Raw genomic sequence first — 21334 nt, forward strand, 5'->3', positions numbered from 1 at the left:
TCTGTTACCAAGGTATGACTTTAGGTAGTTGAGGGAGTGGCCTCTGATACCACAGTGCATTAATTTGGAGTACAGTAATTCATGGTCGACTGTATCGAAAGCTTTACGTAAATCAATGAAAATGCCCAGCGGAACTTCTTTCTTTTCAAGTGCGGTATATGTTAGTTCTAGCATGTGTATGATAGCGTCATTTGTGCTTTTATTATTCCTGAATCCAAACGCTTAGATAGGAACAGAAAATGTGGAGGGGTATGTGCCTACATTAGAAATGACTTAGCTTACAACCCAAGACCTGATTTAAATAACAATAAACTGGAGATTCTATGGTTTGAAGTGCTGCTTCCCAAGACCAAACCCATCTTAGTAGGAACTAGTTACCGCCCTCCCACCCAGGACCAGTTCTTAGAAGACTTTTCCAGAGTCTTGTCCGGACTTGAAAACAATTGCGAGACTTCAATTGGGAGACTTCAATATTTGTTTTCAGAAGCAAAATAACGGGTTATGCAAAAGATATAAGCAAATTCTAGGATTAAATAGTTACACTCAACTAATTAATACACCAACCCGGATCACACAGTTCTCAGCCACCCTAACTGACCACATACTTTGTAACCGCTCTGAGAACATTAGTCAGTCAGGCGTCATTACCACAGGTCTTAGTGATCATTTCATCATTTACTGCACCAGGAAAATCATTAGGGATAGGATAGGCCTACACAGGACAATAAAAATGAGGTCAACTATAAACTACAGTAAAGAAACACTGGTAAATAGGCTACACAGTTGTGACTGGACAGAGATAACAAGTTGCACGGACGTAAACGATGCCTGGGAAAAATTCAAAACAATGTTCACTACCATCCTTGATAATATTGTACCAGTTAAAGAGGTTAGGATTAAACGAAGAACTGAACCCTGGATGACTATTGCTCAAGAATTGAAGAGTATAAGCATAACCCCAGAAAGCTCTGGCAACAACTAAAACAGTTGGGGTATAGCCATAAGCCAGTAGATAGGTCTAACATAGTACTCACTATCGATAACGAGGTATGCCACGAAACATCTAAGGTAGCAAATTGTTTTAATTCCTACTACACATCTGTCGCATCAACACTAGTAAGTCAACTACCAGCTGCATCAAATACCTTTAACACAGACTCTGATAAGCTTCAAACATATACCAATAAAGGGGTAACCCCAAACAGTTGTCAACTAGTAAGTGTATCTCATGACTTCATTCAAAAAGAACTAAGCAGGTTAAACCCAACTAAGAGCACAGGCCCTAATAACATCCCGTCTAAGTTCATAAAAGATGGTGCCTCTGAACTGTCAGTCCCTATTGCTCACATAATAAATTCGTCCATCACCACTAATACCGTACCGGAGGAGTTCAAGGAGGCCAGAGTTACCCCTATCTTGAAGAAAAATAGTAGGTCTGATGTAAGCAACTATAGGCCTGTTAGTATACTCAGTATAATATCCAAAATTCTAGAGATAGAGCGGTGTACTGTCAAGTAGTTAAGTACCTTAATGACAACAACATTCTCCACAGCCATCAATCAGGCTTTAGAAGCTCTTATTCAACCGACACCTCCCTAATTAATCTGATGGATTACTTGAGAACTGAAATGTCAAAGGGGAACCTCATAGGTATGGTAACCTTAGACCTGCAAAAGACCTTCGATACTGTCAACCACAATATATTATGTAAGAAACTTCAAGCTATCGGTATAGGTTCTGTAGACTGGTTTAAGTCCCACCTTAGCAACAGGAGACAAGTTGTCAAAATCAACAAAACGTAATCAGAACCCCTGCCGATAGCATGTGGAGTTCCCCAAGGTACTATTCTGGCTCCCTTATTATTCCTATTCTATGTTAATGACATGCCTATCAGTATCAAGTGCAAACTCCTACTGTATGCAGATGACAGTGCTCTGTTAGTGTCAGGTAAAGATCCACAAGATATAGCTAAGGTATTAACACTGTAACTGGAGTCCTGCAGCAAATGGTTAGTAGACAACAAACTACCATTACACCTCGGGAAAACTGAAGCCATTCTCTTTGGCACGAAACATAAACTGAGAAGGGTAAATAATTTTAATGTCCAGTGTAATGGGGAGCCCATCACTTCAGTTTCCTCAGTAAAATATCTGGGAATCGCCTTTGACCCATGCATGTCAGGAGAACTGATAGGGAACAGCGTAGTAAAGAAAGCGAATGCCAGACTGAAATTCCTCTATAGACAAGCACAGTGTCTACCTACTGAGGCTCGCAAGACCCTATGTCTAGCCCTTATACAGTGTCATATGGATTACGTTTGCTCTTCATGGTACTCTGCCTTGACAAAAAACTAAAAGATAGACTGTAAGTCACCCATAACAAAATCGTAAGATTCATCCTGGGGCTGGGACCAAGAGAACATGTAGGCCAGGATGAATTACAGCAGTTGGATATGCTGAATGTTGAAGACAGAGTAAAACAACTGAAGCTAAATCATGTTTATAAAATTGCTCACAGTGTCCAGAATATCTTACTGTCAATTTTGTCAAGGTTGGGAACCAAAGCAATCATAGTACTAGGGGGAGAGAGCACAACTTTGTAGTACCCACAGTCAGTGGCCAGGCTTCAAACACGTTTTATTGTACAGCAATAAAGGAATGGAACAGACTGCCCGCACATGTCAAAGCCAGTCATAGCATGAACCAGTTCAAGAAGACTGCCAGAAGGTGTCTGATGAATGTAGCTACAGAAAGGGAGAATGATTTTTTATTTTTTTTAGCTAACACACGTGTAAATTTTACCTTATTCCTAGTAATGACCCTCGTATTGTAGATAGTCTTAATAGTGTGATAATAAGATATTATCACCTTTATATTATAATAATAAGATAAAAGGACCCCAATGGAAATAAGTCACTGTCTGACCTTTTGGGTTATCCTGGGTACTTTACACTTATGCTGCCATGTATGATAATTCGATGTAACTGTATTTGTGTATACCTTAATAAACTTACTCAGACAGAGACTGGCTGGTGCCACACTATCATTTTCACTACCATTCTCTGTAAACTTATCCTACTCTCCTGGTGTTGCCTTTGCAATATTGCACAGCTCCTGATGACGCACTGAGAAGTGTGAAAGTACTTGAGCTAAAGATCCCTCATCCCCCCCCGTGGCTTGTCATTATATATATATGTTTTTTACATTCATGGCGCGAACAGTATGATACCTTTAAGACACTCTCTAGGAAAGCAGCAAAGGAACCTTATGATTCGAGTAGTATTTAATAGATTTAGGCCTTAGTAACAATTTAAGTAGGCTTGAATGATTAGTATATAATAAAATAATAAAGTAGTATTAGACATTAATATTAGTAGAGAAAGCTGGCAACATCTTCAGCGAGGAAGTTAGCTGGGGACGCATGTTCTTCGTTCTGGTACCAGCAGTCGTGGAGATAGGAACCAATTAGAGCTCTAAGCTCAACAACCCATACTGTCTACAAAATACTCGTCTGGCAGCAAGTTAATCAACGATACAGGCATTCCCAACGTGCCGAGGATACCAGTCTCTATCCAGACCCGACAATGAGGTTATCCTTCTGTTTTCAAGTCAGTACTAGTCAGCCACCTAATATTGTGGGGAACACGAGATAATTTAGCTTTCAGTTATGAGTGGGCCAAGCACCCAAACTAGGGTATGTAGCAGCCGAGATCGTTCAATGAATTGTCCCTTCAGTATTTAGTCCAAATGCTAGTAATTTTTCAGTGTATGTTAAACATAGTTGGAGAAACCCCTGAGAATACAGGGACTCCCTGGGATATATGCTAGAGTTACTAATATTATTTAATTGACTCCAAGTACTATTTTTATGCGATGTGGCATTTGAGAGAGATGACTAATAGAAGTCAAATTAGCTTGGATAGACGCAGGGGGATTTCTAGTTAGAACAGATTCCACAAGTAAGTCTGTTCCAATTTGTGCATGGGGAAACCAAGATCATTGGTCCTGCATCTCAATTAACATTTCCAGGGAAATTAACTAAAGGAACATTGTGAGGGTAGGATAATTAATCTTACATTCCCTGCATCAGCAGCACTTGCCAGAGTTGGGCACCTCACAAGTTTCCACACTGGATAAGGGATAGGATGGGTTATGGAAGGGATAAAGCCCCATTATAGGGAAGGTTATAGTAGTGCCAGCACAGTAGTTTAATCAATGAAGTACTGAACCAGATGCATTCAGTACTTAAGACATGTTTACCACTGCTAGCTTAGACTAGGCTCAACAATTCAGTGCGGCCTAGGTTCTGGGCCAGAGTTACTAACACGCCAGTTGTTTGCAGGTACCGTTTTTCTCTTGCATGTGACCTTTGAGTAGAAGACTCATTTGGGTCACTGACCTAATTTGCCCGAAATGCTCAGCATAACAAGGGGCTTTCTGTATAGTAGTATATCATTGATGTCAGCTAGGACTGTATACCATGTACATGTACTTGTAGTAAATAAAGATATTATTATTATCCTGGGCTAGTCACCGGGTAACTTGAGCAAGGGACAGCATCCACTCACACTTCAGCTTGTTCCGTTCGTGCATGGGGAGGTGGGATCCTGCTGGTCCCTCGTCCCTTTAGTTTCTAGTGTCCCGTAGCTCGGTTGCTAGCGCAGCGCTCTCAGCTTACACAATGAGTGTCCTTGCTTCGATCCCCTGTACGTGTGGAAACATTGGGCGCTTCCTTAAGACACCTGTTGTCCCTGTTTACCTAGCAGTAAGTAGGTACCCGGGTGTTAGCAGACTGGTGTGGGTCTCATCCTGCGCACAAAATTAACTAAGTTGCTTGAAATGATCTGCGTAACAACGGGCTTTCTATACAGTATGTGACTGATGTCAACTAGATTTGCATAAGTTGTATCATGTACTTGTAGAAATAAAGATTATTATTATTATTAGTGAAAGGAGACCATTTAGTAGAGACTTGTGAGAGTTGAATCGTTAATCACACACCAACCTGACAGGTGTACACAGTAGTGTGTGTCGTACCTGTTGATGTGCTTCTGACCTGACAGGTGTACACAGTAGTGTAAGTGTGTCGTACCTCTTGATGTGCTTCTGGCCTGACAGGTGTACACAGTAGTGTAGGTATGCCGTACCTGTTGATGTGCTTCTGGCCTTACAGGTGTACACAGTAGTGTAGGTGTGTCGTACCTGTTAATGTGCTTCTGGCCTGACAGATGTACACAGTAGTGTAAGTGTGTCGTAACTGTTGATGTGCTTCTGGCCTGACAGGTGTACACAGTAGTGTAAGTGTGTCGTACCTGTTAATGTGCTTCTGGCCTGACAGATGTACACAGTAGTGTAAGTGTGTCGTAACTGTTGATGTGCTTCTGGCCTGACAGGTGTACACAGTAGTGTAAGTGTGTCGTACCTGTTGATGTGCTTCTGGCCTGACAGGTGTACACAGTAGTGTAAGTGTGTCGTACCTGTTGATGTGCTTCTGGCCTGACAGGTGTACACAGTAGTGTAAGTGTGTCGTACCTGTTGATGTGCTTCTGGCCTGACAGGTGTACACAGTAGTGTAAGTGTGTCGTACCTGTTGATGTGCTTCTGGCCTGACAGGTGTACACAGTAGTGTAAGTGTGTCGTACCTGTTGATGTGCTTCTGGCCTGACAGGTGTACACAGTAGTGTAAGTGTGTCGTACCTGTTGATGTGCTTCTGGCCTGACAGGTGTACACAGTAGTGTAAGTGTGTCGTACCTGTTGATGTGCTTCTGGCCTGACAGGTGTACACAGTAGTGTAAGTGTGTCGTACCTGTTGATGTGCTTCTGGCCTGACAGGTGTACACAGTAGTGTAAGTGTGTCGTACCTGTTAATGTGCTTCTGGCCTGACAGGTGTACACAGTAGTGTAAGTGTGTCGTACCTGCTGATGTGCTTCTGGCCTGACAGGTGTACACAGTAGTGTAAGTGTGTCGTAACTGTTGATGTGCTTCTGGCCTGACAGGTGTACACAGTAGTGTAGGTGTGTCGTACCTGTTGATGTGCTTCTGGCCTGACAGGTGTACACAGTAGTGTAAGTGTGTCGTACCTGTTGATGTGCTTCTGGCCTGACAGGTGTACACAGTAGTGTAAGTGTGTCGTACCTGTTGATGTGCTTCTGGCCTGACAGGTGTACACAGTAGTGTAGGTGTGTCGTACCTGTTGATGTGCTTCTGGCCTGACAGGTGTACACAGTAGTGTAAGTGTGTCGTACCTGTTCATGTGCTTCTGGCCTGACAGGTGTACACAGTAGTGTAGGTGTGTCGTACCTGTTGATGTGCTTCTGGCCTGACAGGTGTACACAGTAGTGTAAGTGTGTCGTACCTGTTGATGTGCTTCTGGCCTGACAGGTGTACACAGTAGTGTAAGTGTGTCGTACTTGTTGATGTGCTTCTGGCCTGACAGGTGTACACAGTAGTGTAAGTGTGTCGTACCTGTTGATGTGCTTCTGGCCTGACAGGTGTACACAGTAGTGTAAGTGTGTCGTAACTGTTGATGTGCTTCTGGCCTGACAGGTGTACACAGTAGTGTAGGTGTGTCGTACCTGTTGATGTGCTTCTGGCCTGACAGGTGTACACAGTAGTGTAAGTGTGTCGTACCTGTTGATGTGCTTCTGGCCTGACAGGTGTACACAGTAGTGTAGGTGTGTCGTACCTGTTGATGTGCTTCTGGCCTGACATGTGTACACAGTAGTGTAAGTGTGTCGTACCTGTTGATGTGCTTCTGGCCTGACAGGTGTACACAGTAGTGTAAGTGTGTCGTACCTGTTGATGTGCTTCTGGCCTGACAGGTGTACACAGTAGTGTAAGTGTGTCGTAACTGTTGATGTGCTTCTGGCCTGACAGGTGTACACAGTAGTGTAGGTGTGTCGTACCTGTTGATGTGCTTCTGGCCTGACAGGTGTACACAGTAGTGTAAGTGTGTCGTACCTGTTGATGTGCTTCTGGCCTGACAGGTGTACACAGTAGTGTAAGTGTGTCGTACCTGTTGATGTGCTTCTGGCCTGACAGGTGTACACAGTAGTGTAAGTGTGTCGTACCTGTTGATGTGCTTCTGGCCTGACAGGTGTACACAGTAGTGTAAGTGTGTCGTACCTGTTGATGTGCTTCTGGCCTGACAGGTGTACACAGTAGTGTAAGTGTGTCGTACCTGTTGATGTGCTTCTGGCCTGACAGGTGTACACAGTAGTGTAAGTGTGTCGTACCTGTTGATGTGCTTCTGGCCTGACAGGTGTACACAGTAGTGTAAGTGTGTCATACCTGTTGATGTGCTTCTGGCCTGACAGGTGTACACAGTAGTGTAAGTGTGTCGTACCTGTTGATGTGCTTCTGGCCTGACAGGTGTACACAGTAGTGTAGGTGTGTCGTACCTGTTGATGTGCTTCTGGCCTGACAGGTGTACACAGTAGTGTAAGTGTGTCGTACCTGTTGATGTGCTTCTGGCCTGACAGGTGTACACAGTAGTGTAAGTGTGTCGTACCTGTTGATGTGCTTCTGGCCTGACAGGTGTACACAGTAGTGTAAGTGTGTCGTACCTGTTGATGTGCTTCTGGCCTGACAGGTGTACACAGTAGTGTAAGTGCGTCGTACCTGTTGATGTGCTTCTGGCCTGGCAGGTGTACACAGTAGTGTAAGTGCGTCGTACCTGTTGATGTGCTTCTGGCCTGGCAGGTGTACACAGTAGTGTAAGTGCGTCGTACCTGTTGATGTGCTTCTGGCCTGGATGCTGCACTGAGTAGCGTCGTGACGTGGATGACGAGGCGGAAGGACTGGCTGGTCGTCCATCTTGCCTGACGACCAATGTTAACATCTGTTATCATCATCATAATAATATTTGATGGATTATCCTCATCATGCTACTAGATGTCATCATCATCATCATCATCATACCACTAAAAGTATTATCATCATCATTATACCGCTAAAAGTGTTATCATGATTATCATACCACTAACAGTGTTATCATCATCATCTTACTAAAAGTGTTATCATCATACCACTGAAAGTGTTATCATCATCATCATCATCATCATCATACTGCTAAAAGTGTTATTATTATCATCATCATCATCCCGCTAAAAGTGTTATTATCATCATCATCATCATCATCATCCCACTAGATATATTTCGGTCTCTCCTTGTTCCCCGAAAATTCTCTGAGTCAGCCCGTGCTTTGTGTGACCCTTACTGGTTTAGAGCTTAACAATAATAATAAAATAATAATAATAATAAAAATAATAAAAATTGTTATTATTGTCTCACGTCATGGCACTGCAGAGTATTGCTCTGCATACTTTATCAATGCATGCAGCATCAGTATCTAGGAGCGGGACCTAAACACAGCAGACATGAGATAAGGACACGTCCTAATATTTACACCCCGGTACGGGGTGTAAACGTTAGGACGTATTTCCTTAAGACACTTGCTGGCCCTGTTCACCCATCAGTAAAATGGGTACCTGGGTGTTAGTCGACCGGTGTGGATCGCACCCTGGGGACAAAATTTACCTAATTTGCTCGAAATGCTCTGCATAACAAGGGGCTTTCTATATAGTAGTATGTTATTGATATTAGGTAGGCCTGTATACCTTGCACATGTGCGTGTATTATATGGTTTCTAATAAAAGCAATAGAACTGTTCAATAAACAGACAGTAGAGGGTAGCGAGTAACTAACGCCCTTATAGTTTGCTAATAGTAGCAGCGTAAGAAATAAGATAGACGACCTGAGATTAATCGCTTGTCCGAATGCCTCATAAATGACTATAAATTATTCAACACAGATAGGGTCATTGACAAATGACATGCCCATGCACTCTGCCCCATGCCCAGGCTCATAGAACTCGTGTTGATCAAGAACTGCAAGAAGCCCCTATCATGTGCTTTTTATATCCAATGGAGAGGGAGCATGGACACAGGGGTCGTCCCACTGCTGCTTGGGGTCTTGCGGTGTCTTTGATGGAGGAGCCTAGTTCAGCTATCAAAACTTTGGGGGCCCAGTCCCTGGACCCATTAAGTACTTCTATAATCTGTAAATACCTTTGTAACTTGTCATGATTGTGACCAGACCTACCTGGAGTTCATTACCTTTGTAAATTGTGACTTCATTACCTTTGTAAATTGTGAGTTCATTACCTCTGTAACTTCCTCAGCTATCAAAACTTTGAAGCCCAGTCCCTGGACCCATTATGTACCTCTGTAATCTTTTGACTACCGCCCACAGGATTGGTATGGGGTGCATAATAAAGATATTAAACTAAAAACTTTGATGGAGGTCACTGCAATGGCAATTCGGGTGTCATCCGCAAAGGAAGACACGGAGCTATGGCTAACATCTCTGTCTATGTCCGAAGTGAGGATGAGGAGTAGAATGGGAGCGAGTACTGTGCCTTGTGGAACACAACTTTTCACCGTGACTGCCTGGGACTTTATTCTGTTTACTATTACTCTTTGTGTTCTGTTTGTCAGGAAGTTATAGATCCATCTACCAACTTTTATTAATGCTCTTTGTGTTCTATTTGTCAGTAAGTTATAGATCAATTTATCAACTTTTCCTGATATTCCTTTATGACGCATTTTGTGAGCTATTACACCATGGCCACACTTGTCGGAAGCTTTTGCAAAGTCTGTGTATACTCCATCTGTATTTCGTTTATCCTCAACAGCATCCAGGACCTTGTCATAGTGGTCCAGTAGCTGGGACAGGCAGGAGCGACCTGCTCTAAACCCGTGTTGCCCTGGGTTATGTAACTGATGGGTATCTAGGTGGTTGGCGATCTTGCTTCTTAGAACCCTCTCAAAGATTTTTATGATATGGGATGTTAGTGTAATCGGTCTGTAGTTCTTTGCAATTGCTTTACTGCCACTTCTGTGGAGTGCGGCAATGTCTGTTTTTTAAGTGTGTGTGGGATGACCCCTGTTTCCATGCTCCCTCTCTCCCGGTGAAAAGCTCTGTTCCACAAGGTACAGTACTCACTCCCATCCTATCCCTCATCCTTATATCTGACATAGAGATGTAAGCAATAGCTCCGTGTCTTCTTTTGCGGATGACACCAGATTTGCCATGACAGTGACCTCCATGGAAGACACTGCAAGGCTCCAAGTGAACATCGACCAAAATGGGCCACTCAAAACAATATGAAGTTCAGTGAAGAGAAATTTCAACTACACAAATATGGAAAACTTGAGGAAATTAAAACTGTATATAACCATACAAAAGAGCAAAAAAGTAATGTGAAGGACCTGGGAGTGATGATGTCAGAGGATCTCGCCTTCAAATACCACAACAATGTGTCTACCTCATCTGCTAGGAAAATTATAGGATGGATAATGAGAACCTTCAAAACTAGGGATGCCAAGCCCATGATGATTCTCTTCAAATCGCTTGTTCTCTCTAGGCTGAAATACTGCTGTACACTAGCTGCCCCCCTTCAAGGCTGGCGACATTGTTCACCTGGAGAGTGTACAAATAATTTTCACGGCACATATAAGTATGATAAGGCACCTAAATTACTGGGAACAGTTGAAGTCCTTTGATTTGCATTCCCTGGAATGCAGGCGAGAGAGATACATGATAATATACACTTGGAAAATCCTAGAGGGATTAGTACCAAACTTGCATACAAAAATCACTCCCTATGAAAACAACAGACTCGGCAGGAGATGCAACATCCCCCCAATGACAAGCAGGGAAGCCACGAGTACACTGAGAGACAATACCATAAGTGTCAGGGTCCCAAGACTGTTCAATTGCCTCCCATCATACATAAGGAGGATTACCAATAGACCCCTGGTTGTATTCAAGAAGGCACCGAACAGGCACCTAGTCAGTACCTGACCAACCAGGCTGTGGTTCATATGTCAGTTTGTGTGCAGCCAGCAGTAACAGCCTGGTTGAACAGACCTTGATCCACAACAAGGCCTAGTCTCAGACCGACCCACGAGGGCGTTGACCTCTGAAACCCTCTCCAGATATAAGTATACCAGGCCACGGACCACCATTATTTGGGTAATGGACAGATGTTTCGACGTTTTACTCTGTGTGTGTGTGTGTGTGTGTGTGTGTGTGTGTGTGTGTGTGTGTGTGTGTGTGTGTGTGTGTGTGTGTGCGTGCATGCTTGTGTGTATGCATATATTTGTACGCTCGTGTGCATGTGTGTGTGCTTGCGCCCTCGTGTGTGTATGTGTATGCACGCGCGCTCGTGTGGGTGTATGACCCACTTAATATTTGTATTTATAACTCATTACAATTGTGACCAGGTGTTGACGTATCAGTGGTTCATTACTTTGTAATTTGTTCATGGCTGTAACCATGTATAGGAGTGAGGCTGATTCATTACCTTTGCAACTTGCCATGACTGTGACCAGATCTACCTGGAGTTCATTACCTTTGTAACTAGTTCAGCTATCATAAACTAACTAACCCTGGCAGTGGGGTGACAACAGGCAGTCTTCTTGGTTGGTAATATAGCATATATTTGGGTGATTTATGCAGTTAATTTATATCATTCTGGGTCTCCACATATGTTAATATTATCTGGATCTTTGCTAGTCCATCAATGGGTTGTTAGGATTCTCTGCTGCTTATAAAACAGAGGAGCAAAGACTTTGCTGCTGCTTTTGCTGCTGTTGCTGGATATGTCATAGATAAACAATAGATTAAAGCATATGTCAAAAGAGGACGCCTTATATGCAAGAAATGACATGTATGCCAGGGATGGAGTTCACCTGTCTAGGGCCGGTGTGGGGGCTCTGGCCAGTGTTAGGGCTTTAAACTAGAAATAGATGGTGGTAAGGGTTTTTGTATGGGGAAAACGGATTGTAGAACCAACGAATTGAGCTATTTAAATTATGAGACTCATGATAATGGGAGATTTTAGGAATACCAGTTATAGGCAGAATGAGCAGGGAGAGGAGAGGGTTTCTTAATACATATACAAACAGGTGTAGTGCTAGAAACAAGATGGATGAGTTGAGATTAGTTGCAAGTGCGAGGTAACATTGACGTATTTGCCATAATTGATACTTGGTTCATTAAGAAGAATCGAGACATACCTGCTGAATGTCACCTTCAGGGGTTACAGTTGTTCCACGTTAATGGAAATAACAAGAAGGGAAGTGGGGTGGCACTATACATCAGAGAACACTTGAATTGCTGCAAAAAAAGGTGGTATAAAGACTGAACGAACATTGTCTGGGTAGAAATTTTGGAGGGGAATGACAAAATAATTTTAGGAGTGATATACCGTCTCCCAAACTTGGATATGGATCAAGGGAGATTACTTTGGGAAAAAATTGCTGAGGGTGTTAGTCACCTTACACCTGCTGCCCCTGTTCACCTAGTAATAAGTAGGTACCTGGGTGTCAGACGACTGTTGTGGGTGGCATTCTGGGGGACAAGGTTAACCTAAATTGCCAGAAATGCTCTGCATAACCAGGGACTTTTTATACAGTATAATAATAATAATAATAATAATAATAATAATAATAATAATAATAATAATATCTTTATTTACTACATGTACATGGCATACAGGCCTAGGTGCCATCAATGACATACTACTAAAAGAACTAAAAAGGCACAATACCGTGACTGGAATGATACACAAATAACCTGCACATAGAAGAGAAGAGCTTACAACGATATTTCGATCCGAATTGGACCATTTACAAAGTCACACTAACGAAAAGGAACAAACGAACAAACAAGTTCTGGTAAGATCCCATTTGGGATGAGCGGGGAAGACGGGACAGACGAAGAATAGCGCTGGAGAGGAGTGTAGAATTGAGCCATGTCTTAACCCAAAAGCTAAGGCGAATGTGGGTCAGAGAATGGTACCTGTCAGGGAATCCAAGGTTATTTGTAATTGGGGTTAGGAGCAGGATCATGCAAGTAGAAAAGGTTGTGTTGGTTTGTGGGTCTGAGAATGTCTTCGTCAAGGAGAGAGGTCCAGTAGTCATGTCGTGTCTCAAGTTTGTCTATCTGTCTGTCACTGAGCGTCTTCCAGTACAGATTCAGCGCAGGGATGTCTAATTGGGCATGGAGAGACTCGCTTGTGGCGAAGTCTTCCCATTTGACATCAAGCACCCAGCGCAGCGCCTTGTTCTGGACACGCTACAATTTAAGTAAGTTTGTTTTAGCTGCAAGAGAGGAGAGTAAGTTATCAGGGGACATATTAGGGATTTGTAGAAGTGTAGTTTGGTGCGTTGGGAGGCATGTTTCAGCTTGTAGAGGCCCGCAAGGGCCTTACTAGCTATTGCATGCCTTGAGTGAATGTGTCCGTGTAAACGAAGAAGATAGTCAAGATTAACGCCAAGGACAGTGACAGATTGTGTGATGGGGATGTAAGTGCGGGTGTCAGCTGTTCTGAGCTCGACAGGTAATTGAGGATCACGTTTCCTGTAGTTAAAATACGTAGTGCTGGATTTAGCTGCATTGGTTTTGATCCTCCATTTTTGTTCCCAGATGGCTATCCTGTCGACCTCATTTTGTGTTTGGTGTGTAAGTGTGTCTATATTGGCGTGAGTGATAAGTTGTGTAATGTCGTCTGCATAGGCTAGTGTGATGAAGTTGTGGTATACAGGTGTTGGTATGTCGTTAGTGTATAAAATGTAGAGGGTAGGGGAGAGGACAGATCCCTGGGGTACTCCAGCATTTAGTGTGAAGTAGTCAGAGTAGCAGCCTTGGAATTTGATTCTCATGGTACGGCCGTCTAGGAAGTTAGTTTAGTTTAATATTTTTATTATGCACCTCATACCCATCCTGTGGGCGGTAGTCAAAAGATTACAAAGGTACATAATGGGCCCAGGGACTGGACCCCAAAGTTATGATAGCTGAACTAGTTACAAAGGTAATGAACTCCAGGTAGATCTGGTCACAATCATGGCAAGTTACAAAGGCAATGAATCAGCCTCACTCCTATACATGGTTGCAATCATGAATAAATTACAAAGTAATGAACCACTGATATGTCCACACCTGGTCACAATTGTAATGAGTTATAAATACAAATATTAAGTGGGTCATACACCCACGCTAGCGCGCGCGCGCACACACATACACACACGAGGGCGCACGCACAGACATATGCACACGAGCGTACAAATATATGCATACACACAAGCACGCACACACACACACACACACACACACACACACACACACACACACACACACACACACACACACACACACACACACACACACACACACACACACACACACAAACCTACTGGAGTTCTATGACATGGTGACAGCAGTAAGACAAGAGAGAGAGGGGTGGGTGGATTGCATTTTCTTGGACTGTAAGAAGGCGTTTGACACAGTTCCACACAAGAGATTGGTGCAAAAACTGGAGGACCAAGCAGGGATAACAGGGAAGGCACTACAATAAATCAGGGAATACTTGTCAGGAAGACAGCAGCGAGTCATGGTACGTGGCGAGGTGTCAGAGTGGGCACCTGTGACCAGCGGGGTCCCGCAGGGGTCAGTCCTAGGACCAGTGCTGTTTCTGGTATTTGTGAACGACATGACGGAAGGAATAGACTCTGAGGTGTCCCTGTTTGCAGATGACGTGAAGTTGATGAGAAGAATTCACTCGATCGAAGATCAGGCAGAACTACAAAGGGATCTGGACAGGCTGCAGACCTGGTCCAGCAATTGGCTCCTGGAGTTCAATCCCACCAAGTGCAAAGTCATGAAGATTGGGGAAGGGCAAAGAAGACCGCAGACGGAGTACAGTCTAGGGGGCCAGAGACTACAAACCTCACTCAAGGAAAAAGATCTTGGGGTGAGTATAACACCAGGCACATCTCCTGAAGCGCACATCAACCAAATAACTGCTGCAGCATATGGGCGCCTGGCAAACCTCAGAACAGCATTCCGACATCTTAATAAGGAATCATTCAGGACCCTGTACACCGTGTACGTTAGGCCCATATTGGAGTATGCGGCACCAGTTTGGAACCCACACCTAGCCAAGCACGTGAAGAAACTAGATAAAGTGCAAAGGTTTGCAACAAGACTAGTCCCAGAGCTAAGAGGTATGTCCTACGAGGAGAGGTTAAGGGAAATCAACCTGACGACACTGGAGGACAGGAGAGATAGGGGGGACATGATAACGACATACAAAATACTGAGAGGAATTGACAAGGTGGACAAAGACAGGATGTTCCAGAGATTGGACACAGTAACAAGGGGACACAGTTGGAAGCTGAAGACACAGATGAATCACAGGGATGTTAGGAAGTATTTCTTCAGCCACAGAGTAGTCAGTAAGTGGAATAGTTTGGGAAGCGATGTAGTGGAGGCAGGATCCATACATAGCTTTAAGCAGAGGTATGATAAAGCTCACGGCTCAGGGAGAGTGACCTAGTAGCGATCAGTGAAGAGGCGGGGGCCAGGAGCTCGGACTCGACCCCCGCAACCTCAACTAGGTGAGTACAACTAGGTGAGTACACACACCCACACACACACACACACACCCACACGCACACACACACACAAACACACACACACACACACACACACACACACCTTGGGGTGACCATAACACCGAGTACATCACCGGAGGCACACATCAACCAAATAACCGCTGCAGCATACGGGCGCCTGGCAAACCTGAGAATAGCGTTCCGATACCTCAATAAGGAATCGTTCAAGACACTGTACACTGTGTATGTTAGGCCCATACTGGAGTATGCAGCACCAGTCTGGAACCCACACCTGGTCAAGCACGTCAAGAAGTTAGAGAAAGTACAAAGGTTTGCAACAAGGCTAGTCCCAGAGCTCAAGGGAATGTCGTACGAGGAAAGGTTAAGGGAAATCGGACTGACGACACTGGAGGACAGAAGGGTCAGGGGAGACATGATAACGACATACAAGATACTGCGGGGAATAGATAAGGTGGACAGAGATAGGATGTTCCAGAGAGGGGACACAGGGACAAGGGGTCACAACTGGAAGCTGAAGACTCAGACGAGTCACAGGGACGTTAGGAAGTATTTCTTCAGTCATAGAGTTGTCAGCAAGTGGAATAGCCTAGCAAGTGAAGTAGTGGAGGCAGGAACCATACATAGTTTTAAGAAGAGGTATGACAAAGCTCAGGAAGCAGAGAGAGAGAGGATCCAGTAGCGATCAGTGAAGAGGCGGGGCCAGGAGCTGAGTCTCGACCCCTGCAACCACAATTAGGTGAGTACAATTAGGTGAGTACACACACACACACACACACACACACACACACACACACACACACTCGTACGTTGGTTTGCGTGCAGCCAGCAGCAACAGCCTGGTTGATCAGGCGCTGATCCACCAGGAGGCCTGGTCACAGACCGGGCCGCGGGGGCGTTGACCCCCGAAACTCTCTCCAGGTAAACTCCAGGTAAACACACACACACACACACACACACACACACACACACACACACACACACACACACACACACACACACACACACACACACACACACACATGGTAATGCATTATTTACAGCTAGCAAAGTCAGGGTATTTCTCCAGAATGGTATGTAATATACCACTGTGAATAAAATACTATGCCATTTCTTGAACATTTCTGAGTGAGTTGTTTCTAAATTCATTAGTTTGATCACACTCCAGTACATAATGACGCAAGGTGTGACAATAGTCCATCTGGCAAAGTTTACATTTCGTTTGGTCTACATCTGGTGGTGGTGATTTAACCTGCCATAGATGCTTGTAACCCAGCCGGAGCCGGGCAGTAGTGACATCCAAGAGTCTGTTTATCTTGTTGGATGCACCATAGACATGTGGCTCCTCCTGCATGATGGAATGATGATAGATGGACTGACTTGTGTCAATCTCCTTAAGTCTTAAGTCAATAAAGTTCATTTGAAGTTCTTTTCGTATTATTGTTCTCAAACTGCTAACGGACAACCCAAGATTGTAATCTATCCCCTCTTTGAAAGCATACAGCTTAGCCAATTTATTAGTTCTATCATGCATCCGAAGACCAATGTGAGATGGAATCCACAGCATGTGCACTCTGACTCCACTGTCCACAATCTTACCATACCTATGTCTGGCGTCTGACACAAGCATGCCACAATTTATACTTAATGAGTTGAGAGCATTTATGGTTGCAATTAAAGTGTCAACCTTAGATACATGGATGCATTTGAGTGCAAGGAGTATGGCAAAGAATTCTGTTTGAAGGGTAGAGGCCCAGTTATTGATGCGTGCTCCAATTTCTTTATGAGAGCCATCACTCTGTATGACAACAGCAGCACTACCAGCTGCACCAGTGGACTGGTGAACTGAACCATCAACGTAAATAATTTGTGAAAGAGTGTTCCATCAACGTAAATAATTTGTGAAAGAGTGTTCTGTGTGACTAAGTTATCAATACAGCTTAAGGCATCATGTTTGGCTTCAAGACGAAGCTTTGGTGTGTGTGTGTGTGTGTGTGAGGGTGTGTGTGTGTGTGTGTGTGTGTGTGTGTGTGTGTGTGTGTGTGTGTGTGTGGTGTGTGTGACTCAACAATCAATATTTGCACCAATAACTCATTACAGTTGTGACCGGGTGTGGAAGTGTGAATTGCTCATTACTCTATAATTTGTTCATGATTGTAGCCAAAGTATAAACGTAAGTAACCATTCTACAGAATTCATTACCTTTGTAACTTGTGAGCTCATTACCTTTGTACCTAGTTCAGCTATCAAAACTTTGGGGGCCCAGTCCCTGGACCCATTACGTACCTCTGTAATCTGTAAATACCTTTGTAACTTGTCATGATTGTGACCAGACTTACCTGGAGTTCATTACCTTTGTAAATTGTGAGTTCATTACCTTTGTAAATTGTGAGTTCATTACCTTTGTAAATTGTGAGTTCATTGCCTCTGTAACTTGCTCAGCTATCAAAACTTTGGAGTCCAGTCCCTGTTATGTACTAACTTTTGACTATATGATAATAAACATATTAAACTAACTAAACTGTCTAACTTGACATAGATCACGTAGCTGGCTCATGCGGAGGTCGGTTCCAGTTTTCTCGATCCATCTGGAAGGATGTTCACCAGTGCTGAGGAAAGTTTGGAGGGCTTCTGTGCTAGGGCTTGAATGGGCTAACCTAAGCATGTTGACCGCAATAAGGACATTTCTTTCAGTAACACGATCTCTAATACTTGGAATATTAAGTTCTTTCCGCATATTTAAAATTTTGGCAGTACGAGGGCATCCTAGGATGATCCTCATTGCTTCGTTTTGCAGTTTTTCTAGCCCTCCAAGCTTCCAGTCAGACACGAGTGCAAGTAGTGGCGCCGCATAATCAACCAATGATCTAATATAAGCAAGATACATCATTTTCACAATTTTAACATTAGCTCCATACCTGGGATGAAAACCTGCCACAACTCTAAGTGCTCTCAGCCTTTCATTGTATTGGCGACAAAGTCTCGTTACAACAGGTCCAAGTAGTGAGACCTCAAAGCCTAGATATCTGTATCTGGTTACATATTCTAGAAGAGACCCATCATGCAACTGGATCTGACGAATGCCTCTCTGTCGAGGAGGACGCCTGTTGAGTGTCTTTGTTTTGTCCCCTGAGATTATCAACCCCAGGTCCTGACACGAGGCTAGTACATGGTTAAGGATGTTTTGGGTGTTGGAGAATCCGGTGGTGTGAATCATTATATCATCAGCAAAACTAACCATATAATGATGGGGCTGGCTAGGCATAGCATTAAGTAAGGCATTAATCAGAATATTGAAAAGGGTGGGACTAAGCACACCTCCCTGTGGGGTTCCTAATTCAAAATCTTTAGTTACACATCTATGTCCCTGGAACAACACAGACGACTTTCTGTTGGACAGGTAACCTTTAATCCAGCGGAGAAGCCATCCTCCAACATCCATTCTGGCAAGTTCACTAATGATTACATGTCGGTTGGCTACATCAAAAGCCGATTTAAGGTCAAGGAAGGTAGTGTATGAGCTGTCAGTGTGCAAAGTGAGAAAGGTGGTAATGCAATGATGCACACTCCTTCCATGCATGAAGCCATGCAACCGGGGAGACAAGAATTGCTTAATTCTGTGCATAAGACGATTAAGAATCATCCTTTCGAATGTTTTACACAAGCAGCTAGTAAGGGATATTGGGCGAAATGAGTTTTGTTGATTGGGCTTCGGAATGGGAATAATGAGGCTGTTGGTCCATGATTTAGGGAGCTCCCCAGTGACATAGCTCATGTTATTTAATTCAAGTAAAGGATTACCTGGTACTCGACACAGCAATCTGAGTATGTTGTAAGTAATACCATCCTCACCAGGCGACGTGGAGTTGCCCTTAGTTAGTGCTGCATCAAGTTCATAATTAGTGAAAGGAATGTTGCAGTCATCTGCCTTGCTGAGCATAAAGCAAACAAGTCCCTCCCTTGCATCATATTTGTCCATTAATTTCGCCTGTGTGGTACTAGGAAGATTGTCATAACTAGATGTAGCAGCCCAAGCACTGACTAACTCATTCGCCCAATGCAAGGGATGAGGGTGCGCGATCTGCCCAGTTCTGTTACCCTTATTTCTATTTATGTCCCTCCATGCCCGGCTAAGTGGGGTGTGAGCATTGAGACCATTGACAAATTGTTCCCAGTCTGTTTGCCGCAGCTCTGTCATACGCTCTCTGGCAGCAGCAAGGGCAGTTTGGAAGAGGCTCAGCATTTCAGGGGTACGATGGTTTCTATAGGCTAGGCCTAGTCTGCGAGCAGTACGTTTCAGTGTTCGAAGTTCAGAATCATTGTAATATTATGGGAGTCATTTGGATTTAGATTAGTAGGAGGTTTCAGAGGCGGCTCTAAGTAGTTCTGAATACTGCTCACAAGGTCATTGTTAAAAGTCTCGACAGAGGTACACTCATAGGAATTATACCAGTCAGTCACATGTGCAACAAAGTCATCATGCTGATCAGGGGGAACATTAAAACGTTTCCGTTTGAATATCCCACCAGGGAGGATAGTATTACCAATATCTAGGGAGGTTAGCCTTGGGAAATGATCTGATGATATATGTGGAAGACTCTAGGAAGTTGCAGAGGAGTTTACGTGTAGTGAGAGGCAGGTTAAAGTTAGTGCAGAGTTTGTACTTGAGCCCTTCATGCCAGACAGTGTCAAAAGTTTTTTCAACGTCTTTTGTTTTGTGTTTATGCGGATGTTGTTTCTTGGGTGTGTGCAGTGTTTCAGTGTTCTGTGTTCTGAATGTCTTGAATAACGTTAGGGTGAGGTGGATGAGGGTGGAAGATGTTCTCCCAGATGTTTTTGAAGATGTTAGTAGCAGCCTGCGGGTCTGAGATGTGTGTGTTGTTGTGGGTGATGTGTTTGAATTTGTTGGTGGGAGTTGTGCCTCTGATTTTTTGCTTGTTGTATGAGTTGTGACCAGTGATTGTTGTGGTCTTGGTATAGGCTGTGTAGAATGTTGTTTCTAAGGTAAGTGAGATCTAATCGGACTTGATTAAATCTGTGTGTTGTAGAGGAAGTGGTTGTGGTAGCAGATAATTAGTCTTCTTGTTCTGAGTGAGGGTTTGAAGGAATAACGAGTGGTGTGAGTTTTCTTTGGTATTGCTGATGTTGGCTGCTTGTGTAATGGTGTCCTGGATGAGATCAAGTTGAGTATCGATGTCAGAGATAGGTTTGTTGTTGTAGTCATAGGTGAGGTTAGTACTGTCTATGTCTTGTTTGAAAGCATCCCAGTCAGCGTTCTTGTAGGAGAAGGAAGGTGTGGCCGGGATGAGGATAGGGTTGGAGGAGATGTGTAAGATGACTAGGATGTGATCAGAGCCTGAAATACGGCCAGGTGAGATGTAGTGTTGAAATAGAGAGCTGGCTCGGTTTGCCAGAATGATGTCTGGTTTGCCTTGGCCTGTCTGGTTGCAGGTGCTGAAGTCTGGGCCGAGATGAATTAGGTGTTTATGGTTTGCGAAGTTGAGTAATTGGTGACCAAGTTGGTTGTTACTGGTGTGATGAAAGGCGGTGTGTTTGGCATTCATGTCAGCTAGTAGGTATGTTGGTGTGTTGGTGTAGTTGAAGACTAAGGAAAGATTGTGTATGTTGAGAATAGTTCTGGGGCGAGCATAGGTGGTGAAAAAGATAAAGGGCCAAGGTGGGTGTGTATTCTGACCGCAAGACAGTGCTGGTGATAAAAGGGATTGGGAGAAATTCGTGTTTTATGTTGGATATGACAAGGATGGTAACCCCATCGTGGGGATCATAGGGGGACTGTAGTGCAGTATAACCATAATGGCGGATACGTTGGGGGGCTTTGAGGCAGGTACTGTTT

At 43.8% G+C, this 21334-nt stretch overlaps 1 protein-coding gene across 1 annotated transcript in view; it reads right to left on the bottom strand.

Annotated features, from left to right (window-relative positions):
• The window catches only part of LOC138852659 (uncharacterized), an 85850-nt gene that overhangs the window by 60763 nt on the left and 3753 nt on the right, over nucleotides 1-21334 (bottom strand). The window contains exon 2 of the mRNA XM_070084749.1: nucleotides 7732-7821. Within this exon, the coding sequence (XP_069940850.1) occupies nucleotides 7732-7821 (90 nt within the window). The remainder of the gene's footprint in view (nucleotides 1-7731; nucleotides 7822-21334) is intronic.

Source organism: Cherax quadricarinatus, chromosome 13 (assembly GCF_038502225.1).
Source record: "Cherax quadricarinatus isolate ZL_2023a chromosome 13, ASM3850222v1, whole genome shotgun sequence".
Lineage (NCBI taxonomy): Eukaryota > Metazoa > Arthropoda > Malacostraca > Decapoda > Parastacidae > Cherax > Cherax quadricarinatus.